This window comes from Podarcis vaucheri (assembly GCF_965113315.1).
Source record: "Podarcis vaucheri genome assembly, chromosome: 6".
Classification (NCBI taxonomy): Eukaryota; Metazoa; Chordata; class Lepidosauria; order Squamata; family Lacertidae; genus Podarcis; species Podarcis vaucheri.
Window position 1 is genome coordinate 60,782,590 of NC_138764.1, and position 10,385 is coordinate 60,792,974.

Here is a 10,385-nt window from a genome sequence, read left to right on the forward strand (position 1 = left end):
GACCTACTGGCCCTAACTGTTTTCTCATGCTAGATGAGAACAGATGCTGCTTGAACTGCAGGGGCAGATTATGGTGAACCGTTTGTTTTTAGAAACTTGTCTACTATTGCCCATTTTTTTACAGCAAAAACTGGTATTCTACAGAACAAATAGCTTGAAAAGTAGAGCTTGAGTGCTCTACTGCAACAATTTTGCACCAACATATGGCAGTTGTGCCTTCCTTGAATAAGTGGTGGCATTCCAGTAAAACACACAAGACCACACATCTGTATGCCGTAGTGCCTGTATTTGTTTGGGAATATTCTGAATTCTAAAAAGCCATGAAATACAATTCAGTGATGGCCCAGCATATCAACTGCATACCAGCTGTGTTCAACAGCATATCACTTTTCCCTAAAGAACATGCAAACACCTAGACATGCCGAAGAGTGGCAACCACATCAATATATTTAAAGGCTTTCTAACATCTTCCTATAAATCAAAGTAATCAAGAAGGGCTTGCTTGTCCCATTCCAGAATAGCTTCACCCAATACTGAAGCTTTGTTCCCTGAGAAAGAAATGGTTCTGAGATGAGATGTCAAAACCAGATCTCTTTGCTTTAAAAAGTCCGACATCATCCTAGGTAAGCAAATGAAACAAACAAACCTCTGTTTCAAGGAAGCAAAATATAGAGCTTTAGGAAAATTGGCTAGTGTCACAAAGTTATCATTTGGAATCTTCTTCAGGATTCTTGGCAGAAAATTTCTCACGTAACTTTGTCCATTTTCCTTTCTTTGCTTCTTCCATCTGCTTCAAGCTAGCTGCATTAAGAGGAAGTCAGAAAAGACAAAAAATAATAATAGGGTTTTCATTATAAAAACAATTTTCTTTAAGAGGCTGCTTAAACAGTAACATGGTGATAGATGCATGTTTGCCATCATGTATACATGTGACAGAAAGCCACAGCCAGTCCTAGTTCCCTGGCGCATGTGCCTGTGCAGTTCACATGCCTGAACACTCACATTAATCATGTCCAACCACTCCATTTAAAGTACACTCTAAAAACCATAAGGTGTGAAACAACCATTCGTTTCCATCTCAATAAGTTTATGTTTTGCTGCCCAGGGCAGACCTGCTCTCCTTAGAACAGTACATGTGGAGCCAGCAAAGACTAGCATTTTCTATGCACTGCAGCCAGAACATAAGACTGCTATTTAGCTTCAGGACACTTCAGGGATGTTTAAATTTACTGTTTCTATAAAGGCTGTTTGTCTCGATACAGTTAGCTTAGATAAATCATAGTATAATAGAAAACTCTTGAACTGTAAAAAGTGAAACCAAGCAGAGAAAGCAGCTTCTACACAGGTTAATTTAGACTGTTCTTTATCGTATTTTTTGTTCCCAAGCAGAAACCACAAATGCAGGATAAATGGAAAGCAACAAAATCAGTTGATTACTGATGTCTATTGTGGGAGTGACCGGGAGTCTTAATTTGAGGCTAATTAGCTCTGGGAACACACACTCCCTTCTTCAGACTTGTGTGTCTCAAACGCAGGGCAATTAAACGCTGAAAACCCCAATTCTGTACTGAAAGGATTGGAGGCAAAACAGGGCTGATGAGCAGCAAGAGAGCAGTATTAGCACGGTCAGGTAGACCCTGAAGTATTCAATAGTACAAATTATTATTGTAAAAAAACCCAAGAGGCAGCACCCCTCCTTGGCAGCCCATGCAGCTTGCAAGAGAAGGAATGGCTGGCATCTTGAACAGCTGTTAGGGAGTGAGAAATTGCAAGTCCTACTTGCATCTATTTCCTAGACTAAGCTCAACTTTTTGGGACACAAAATCCATTTATCATAGTGTGCCACATTCCTCAAGTGTTACTCTTAGCACTAACATTAAAGACTGAATACAACTGATGCATTACAAACAGCTTTTGCATAATGTTTTGCTCATGGGAAGGCTATTTATGGGAAGGAGGGAGGGAGGAAACTCCTGGGCGCAAAGCAGGGGGGATGTAAAGGGCAGCTGAATCATTTTAGCCAACCAGATACAGAACAGTAAATGGATAAAGTATAGTTTGCTCAAATACCTGTTGCAAGGACTAGCTTGCATTCTTCAACTGTCACCCCAGTAAAGCTTGTATCTTTCAAACGTGGATACTATGCAAACAAACAGAAAAAAATATATAAATATAGCAGCCTCCTGCTTCCCCTGAGAACAATGTTCTCTTAATCTTTCTTCTCATATGACATCAAAATTGTATGCTGAAGTAAATTTGCTAAATGCTATAGCACGAACATGTTCACTGCTGTTTCATATATATTTTTCATGCATTTCTGAAAAAGGGATGGCTAACATGGTCCTCTAAATGCAAGACTACAATTCCCATCAACCCCAGCAAGCATAGCCAGTAGCGACGGATTGGGGCAATTGTAGTCTTATTAACACTAGGAGAGCCACAGGTTTGCCACTCCAATTTACACAGTAAAAGGTGAACTGTCTTGCTCAAGAAAAAGCAAAGACACTGTGGTAGATAATATGGTGCCCTCTGGATGTTATTGGACTTCAACTCCCATTAACCTTGATAATGGGATAATTATCAGGGGGTTGGACTAGATGACCCTTATGGTACTTTCCAACTTTACAATTCTATGATTTTATTGGACATGCTGGCTAGGGCTGATGGGAGCTGGAGTCAAACAACATCTCAAAGGTGCCATGTTGGCTTCCCCTGCTAAAGATAAATCAGAAGGGTCTTAGTATCAGGATTACAAAACACATCCCAGGGGCAGCTGTCAGATTCTAACACTGGGTACCTGGTCACAGTGATAGGACTTACCTTGTTTTTATAGTAATTGGTATGGATTTTGGCTAAACTCTCAAACATTTCATCGCAGGTCACTGGATCAGAAATCTGCAAGAGTACAAAAGTACAGTGAAATTATTCCTAGAGTGTAAACAACACTTCCATTGAACAGAAATTTTATATTACCAGTGTTGTAGAGGAAGACATTACATTTTAAAATGCAAACTAGTTTTGTTCTTCCTATCTATTCCAACAGAGTCACTGAGTTAAAAGACAATCAGAAGCCCACCCTTGAGCAAAAACCTATCTAAGCTTCAGCTCTTTCACATATCAACCCAAAAGTCCTGAGTATACTGTGAAGAAATGAAGCTGTCTGTTGAGGGAAGGGGGCATTTTCTTACTTACTCAAAAATGACAAAACCCAAATCCCATGTCAATGGCAAATTCTAAACCCAGGCCCTGCCACCATTCAGTCTCACTTATTTCCTTTGAACCCTTAGCTTACCAATATTCCTTAACTGTGGGGTACAGGCATGGTACAAAGCCGGTCAGATACAGATAATTAACAGAGATAATTACATTTATTTATTATACAATTATTATGTGCAAATGTTTTTCTGGTTACTTCAAAAATAGCCCTTTATCTTTAGATTATACTTTTTAAACTTCTTACTGTCACTTTAAATACCAATCTCTTATATCCAGCTAAGCTTTAAAGGAACAGTAAATTGGATAGCTCAGTCAGTAGAGTAAGAGACTCTTAATCTCAGGGTTGTTGGTTCAAGCCCCACATTGGGCAAAAGAGATTCTTGCATTGCAGGGGGTTGGACTAGATGACCCTCATGGTCCCTTCCAACTCTAGAGTTCTATGATTAAAGCCCTTTAGCCAAATTGCTTTTGTATTCTCTCCACCCCAGTTAACACTATTATGGAGGACTCTGTTGGAAGCCTCTTCATCCAACCCTTTACTGACCTATTGAAGAGATTTCTTTTGCTGCATTGCCCTGGAAATCTGCCCTCTCCTGCCAGTCACCAGAGACCAACGTTCAGGTTCTCCCTTTTCCTCCTCAGCCTAAGCCAAGTGATTCAGCTACCCACAGCAAGTTATCAGCCAACAAGGCATTCCGTCTTCCTTCTTCCCTGACTCCCTTCCTCTGCTGTCACTGACCACCCTTAACTCCAAGTCTCCAGCCCACTCCAGTTTTCAATTAACTAACAATATTGCACACATTTAGTCTGGCCACTCAAGTCCAGCTCCATCCAATCATACTGTCTAACTGAAAATTCCAAGCTTGCACCCAGCAAACAAAATATGCATACTCTCTCTCCCTCCCTCCCGAATACTAAGGATTCTCTCTCGGCTGTCAGTTAAGGCCCCATGCAACAGTTAAAACTAGTTTTCACCAGACCAGACAGAAAACTTCCTACATCGAATACATTACAATGCACAGTACGATACAAATGTCAGAACACATTACACAATACCCATTACAACTTAATTCAAATAAACAGGATTTCTTCACACTGCGTTACACTGATGAGCTGCAAAGAAGTGTTTGCACAATAAACAGCTCCAAAATATGCCAAACAGATCAACAAGCACGAGCAAACCTCTTCACAGAGGGGGGAAATGCATTTAATCCAAGATACTGTCAATAACTGTGGCCCAGATGCACTAGATAAGAGGACAAAGCACACTTCAAGGTCATGTGGAAGGTGTGTCATCTAACTATCATATTCATTTCTAAGTTTTATTATACTTGGTCTTCTCAGACGGAAAAAATGATGCATAAACATATTTTTTTAATGAGAGATTTTTTTTGGGGGAGATGTGACATAAACTACAAGAATGATATCTAGTCATGTAATGACCAAACGGCATCTTGGAAAGCAATAATCGGCTGCTTGAATTATGCAAGTCAGAATAATATGACGTGTCTTTTCTTCCACAGCCCAAGATATTGGCCGGTGTTCAAATCAGAAAAATGGGGCAGACCGCTTGTATAATACTGAGTTTTACATATTTCTGTATTCACACTGAAAAACCCTGATAGTGTTGCAGCTATCATGTGGAAAGCAGAAATAGCCTTTCAAAAAAGAAAAAATGCCCCAGCACATCTCATTACACATGGATAAAACAGACATTAGACTTACAAAGTACCTTTATATCTCTGACTCTGCTCTTTATGCATCCCTCCTGCTATTTGGCAAAAAATAATAATCTCTTTATAAAGTATTTTATACATACAAATTGATATCAGCGCTGCAAGCATCAATTTAAATTTTTCAAAACCGATGACAGTTTTGGAAAATTAAGGTAGGAATCAGCTGCTCTGAGCACAAAAAGAAAGGAAAAGCACGTTCTGAAATGGATGGAGCAGACAAAAGTAACAGAACAGCCCTGCTCTGAGGATGCTCAGAAGATAGTGACTCTCTTAAAAATGAGTGTCTGCCATAGATTTATTTCATTAATTTTTGCAAAGAGTGCATTCTTCTTCCATGGAGACCATTTTGTGGTGATGTACTACCACAATGCATACATACGCTGATGTCCCAGGCATTAAGAACTGACTCCAAAACATTTTCAGTGCTGAACAAATCATGACTTGAAATCAAGAAAAGCTCAAGGCCATAGAAATGGCCTCTATCAGTTAAGTAACCTGGAAATAATCCAACAAAAGCCGATACATCCAGCAAACGAAATGAACCTGGTTTTAAACCGGCATCAACCTGGAGGGCAAGGGAACCTAACAATTTTTGGCACTTGACTGCAGCACAGAAAGAGGGCTATCAGTTCAACCAAGAGACCAGCTGCCATTTGGCAAGTTCCTCCCCTGAATCGTTTCCAATGAAACTGATGGTTATAAAAACTAACTAAGAACTGGTCCCTGAGTTTCCTTATTTTTCTCTTCCCTTCCTTCCCCCTTTTTTTGTTTTTGTGTTGTGTCTTTTACATTGTATGCTTGTGGGCTCAGACTGTCTTTGCTTTACTCTGTGTATAGCCTTTGGATACATTTAGGTATTTCAAAAATGAAAAAGAATAATTTTTGAAAGCATCAGAGCCAGCAGAAAACCTAGCTCTGCCTGGAAATCAGAGACAAAAGACTTTAATGAGAAACTAGGGAACTCTTTAAGTCAGATCCAGATACCTACTATTCATTTCATCTGGCCCTACCTTCAAGTTCCCCACTGCACCAAGGTTCACATCATATACTAAATTTCTGAAAAGGAATTTCCATGTAAGAATTAATATGACACCCATTTGTAGAGCACTGTGATGATAATACACATAAGAGTATATTTTACTGGAGTCAGTCAAAAGAGGGAATTTCAACATGTGCAGCTCTTTTCACCACTGCATGTCGAAATGTACTTGCCAAAAGTCTCTATACAGTGGTACCTCAGGTTACAGACGCTTCAGGTTACAGACGCTTCAGGTTACAGACTCCACTAACCCAGAAATAATACCTTGGGTTAAGAACTTTGCTTCAGGATGAGAACAGAAATCGTTCAGTGGCGGTGCAGCGGCAGGCCCCATTAGCTAAAGTGGTGCTTCAGGTTAAGAACAGTTTCAGGTTAAGAACGGACCTCCGGAATGAATTAAGTTCTTAACCTGAGGTACCACTGTATATGCTATTAAAGCCACAGCCTTAACCTCTTAAGCCACCTGGAACAAGAGGTGTGTTCCTGTGATTGGGTCTTTTCAAAAATTGTGCTATAATCCAGAGAAAAACAGAGGCTATGGACATTACACAGCAGTCATGGTAAGTGGCTTGGGAAGAAGTGAATTTATCTAAGTATTTTTATACAGCACTTCAATCATTTACTCCTGCCAAGAGCAGTTTATCAGAGAATTTCATGCAACTGATATCATAATTACATTTATATCCTTCCTTGCCACATGCTGCAGTGGAGGGCAATCCCACCTTACACAGGAAAAAAACTGAAGAACTTTCTAACTTGTCACCACATTTCCAATGGAATCTTTTCATTCTGAAGTGTCAAAAACCCACAGTGAAGCAACCTGCATATTAAAGTTGTAACTCAACCCTGCTGCTGGCATGGCTAATACTGCATTCAGAGCCCTGGTGCAAACAGTGACTAAGGTGGAGGGGGCAGTACAATTGCAACATACAATTGGATTGGGCCTCATGCTGTTGCACAGCAGCAGTGAGATCGGCTCAAGCCCAGGAATACCCCATTTGGGGATCTTGCGCACTGTTACTGGATATCCCATCAATGGCACTCCTGCCCATTTAGCTTAGCCTTCCCAGCCCATTGCAAGTGGGGTGCAGATTGCTCTGCCCCTTGGCACCAAGTCCCATTAAACAAAGAGTGAGGTCTCAAATAAGATATATACATATATATTAAAAGCATTTAGATAGTGAAGAGCTCTAAAATGGAGTTCATTAATTCTCCTGGAAACCTGAGAGCAGAGTGGTCAGATGCACAGTGCCGGCTCTAATATTAGGCAGCACAAGAGGCAGATGATTTTGAGAGTCATGAAAGGGTACCAAACTATGATGCATTTATTATTGTATTTTACTGCCAGAACAGGGGAGAGATGCTTGTAGGATTTTCTGCCTCAGCTGCCCAAATAACAACATGACTGGCCTTGGCATACTCCACCTCTTGACTTGGGGAGGGAAGGATTCACCTCAGGCAGCAGAATGTCTTGGACGAGGCCCATAGATATAAAAGGCAAGGTTCCTGCACCTTAAAAATTGCTTGCATGGCAAGGACACCTGCCAAAAGCATCCCTCTTCTGAACAACTATTAAAGTTGCAGGGACCCCACCCTGTATTCAAATCTGGCTACTCTAGCAGGGCCGGCCTCTAGCATGAGGCAACCACCTCAGGCAGCAGGATCCACAGGGTAGCATATACCAATGAAGAGCTTTCTTTTCCTGTTGTCCCTGATTTAGATCTTCATTCCCCCCTTCTTCTCTGGCCCGGAAAGTGGGAGCATCATCTTAATGGTTCACCTCAGGTGCTAAAATTTGTTGGGCTGGCCCTGAGCACAGGCATGACTCACCCTAGGGCCTGCTTGATTCAGGCTAAAATCCTGTGCACGCTTACCTGGGGAGTAAGCTTTACTGAAGACACAGAAATACAGCTGTACCTTAGAAGCCAATCGCCTTGGCACTTGCACGTTTTGGCTCCCAAATGCTGCAAACCTGGAAGTGTTCCAGTTTGTGGATGTTCTTTGGAAGCTGGAACTTCCAACGTGGCTTCTGCAGCCAATCGGAAGCCGCGATTTGGTTTCCGAACGTTTTGGAAATCGAAAGGACTTCCGGAACGGATTCCGTTTGGCTTCCAAGGTACGACTATATTTGGGACTAAGCACCCAGAAGCCTGTGCCGTCTCTTCACCATTACGCTACGCAAACATCCAGTGCCAGATTTACATATAAGCTAAACAAGCTATAGCTTAGGGCCCCACCCTCTTGGGCGCCCCAAAAAAATTTAAGGAAAAAATATTGGATGTACTTTCCCAAAATATAAGATAAAAAATAAATAAAATAAAACCTACATACAGTGAGAGCTTAATAATTGTTTCATTATTAATATACTTCTTAATTGTATTTCAGTTCAATAATTACTTTGATAAAATACATATTTTATGTGTAAAAGGCTTTAGATACCTATTAGGTCCATAAATTACCAAATAGCATATGTTCAACACAAAAAACAGTGACCATTTGTTGTTGACAAAGGACAGCTGGACATATAAAGGGCCCCATTACCTTCAGTAGCTTAGGGGCTCATCAAACCTAAATCCGGTCCTGAAAGGATCACACAGAGGCACAAACACACACGGGTTTCCACCCCTCCTGTTTAATACAGGACATATTTCATGCAAAATGCTACCCCCTGTATTTGAGCTCTCTCTCCCCCAAGTTACGGATCCTCTCCAAATGCACGTGTTGGAAATTCACGTGTATGTATGCACGTGTGACAAGTTCCAGAGGGGCTGTTCGTCTGAAATAGATTGTATTGCTTTGAAGTCACTTCAGCACCAGATCAAACCGCCCTGTATTTTGCCAGAACAAGGGTGGCCACCCTAAGCACGCCACATAAATGTGAATTAAATAATACGGGGACCAGCCGGCCAGGGCGCCGACCTACCCCCTCCCCCTCCGGGCGTCGCCCCCGCCCCACCTGCGTGTTCTCTCCCTCGCGGAAGGCCTGCGCCACCCTCTGCCGAAGGAAGGTGCCCAAGTCTCGCCCGCGCTTGGTCTCTTCCACGGGCCACTCCTCGCAGAGCTTCAAGAAGCGCCGGTACCGCGTCACCGCCATCTTGGCAGACGCCTGAGTGACACCATTGGCGCGTGGCTCACGTGGTCCGGGCTATGCTAATCCCGTTATTAGTATTCCCAACGGAGGCGCGGCGATTGGCTCCTCCGACTCTCTAGTTCCTCTCTAGTTAAAGCGGAGAGAGCGGATTGGTACTTGCGCAGATGAAACCGGAGAGCTTCCCAGACCCGCGGGGCCGCAGAGATAAGAAAAATCAGAGAGGCGCCTCTCTGTTTCAGGATGACAACCTTCCGGGTTTACATTGGCGAAACGGATTCATGGAAATGAAGGGAGAAATCTGGGATACGGTCGCAGTGATTGAGCAGCTGGGTCGTGCCCACTGAAAACTATGAGTTAGCGGCAAAGGGACTTCAAGCTCCTCCTCCTGACTCGGGACTAATTGAGCATTTGAAAAGTAGCCCTGCCAATGCAAATTCCAAATACCGACCATCATTTCCCGAAGTTGGAAAATGTGTGGTTGAGACCAGCGCTTTATGACAGCTCTGCAGGGTTGCACTTTAGGGTTCAGTCTGAGACTTGCTTGGATTTTTTTTTGGGGCGGGAGGAAAAGAAGAGAGAAAGATTCACGCCAAGCACCCCCAAATTGCAGCCACAGTCGATCTCCCTAAATTCCTTCAGTAGCATACAGAAGCTTGCCCGCAGACATTTTGCATTAATAAATGTTCAGAAACTAACTGCATTCGTTTGTCACAATAAGAAACAAGTCCCGAATTACAAAGAGCACGACTCCTGTCTTTGCTGCTATCTTGTGAAATTTCTTTGGCCGCCCAATGACAGCTGCGGTAGAATCCAGAATTTCTCTATCGGTTTCTGTGGGTTTGCGCAAGGGGGGCGGGGGCGGAGTCCACAGAAACCAGAAATCTGGCAACATGTTACATCGTTATCTTTTTCTATCTCTATGAAGATTCGTTGGATTGGGAAGACTTTAGGGATGGCGCTCATTCTTCGGTATTTGCTGGTGCGCCCGTGTTTGGAGTGGAGAGGGATTGGTAGGGGCGACGTCTTATGCAAAGCAGCAAAAGAGAGTTTGAGTTTCATTCACACATGATTTCTCCCAAAGAATTCTGGGAATTGTAGTTTATCCTTCACAGAGCAGTAATTCCCAGTACCCGTAACAAACTCAAATTCCCAGTCTTCTTTGGGGGAAGCCACGTGCTTTACATGGCTAGTTTTATGCGATCTTTTTCTTACTTCCCTCTATGAGATGCGTAGTACCTTTTAGGGGTTAATTCAGAAGTGAGTCTCATTTAATGCAGTGGGACTTAGTCTTTCAGGAGCAAGT

The 10,385-nt window shown here is 42.4% G+C and overlaps 1 protein-coding gene across 1 annotated transcript; it reads right to left on the bottom strand.

Annotated features, from left to right (window-relative positions):
* Window positions 1-269: 269 nt before the first annotated feature.
* UQCC2 (ubiquinol-cytochrome c reductase complex assembly factor 2) lies at window positions 270-9,142 on the bottom strand. Its single transcript, XM_082226904.1, has 4 exons — window positions 8,948-9,142; window positions 2,821-2,895; window positions 2,071-2,140; window positions 270-801 (listed from the first exon to the last, which is right to left on the bottom strand). The coding sequence occupies exons 1-4, from the start codon at window positions 9,083-9,085 to the stop codon at window positions 707-709; spliced, it is 378 nt and encodes a 125-aa protein (XP_082083030.1). The 5' UTR covers window positions 9,086-9,142; the 3' UTR covers window positions 270-706.
* Window positions 9,143-10,385: the final 1,243 nt, after the last annotated feature.

Excerpts from the sequence above, each read along its gene's own strand:
- UQCC2 (XM_082226904.1), bottom strand. The coding sequence starts at position 9,085 with ATGGCGGTGACGCGGTACCGGCGCTTCTTGAAGCTCTGCGAGGAGTGG. Across the intron at positions 2,896-8,947 it reads GCGAGGGAGAGAACACGCAG|ATTTCTGATCCAGTGACCTG; the intron begins GTGGGGCGGGGG and ends GTACTCTTGCAG. Across the intron at positions 802-2,070 it reads CAAGCTAGTCCTTGCAACAG|CTAGCTTGAAGCAGATGGAA; the intron begins GTATTTGAGCAA and ends CTCTTAATGCAG.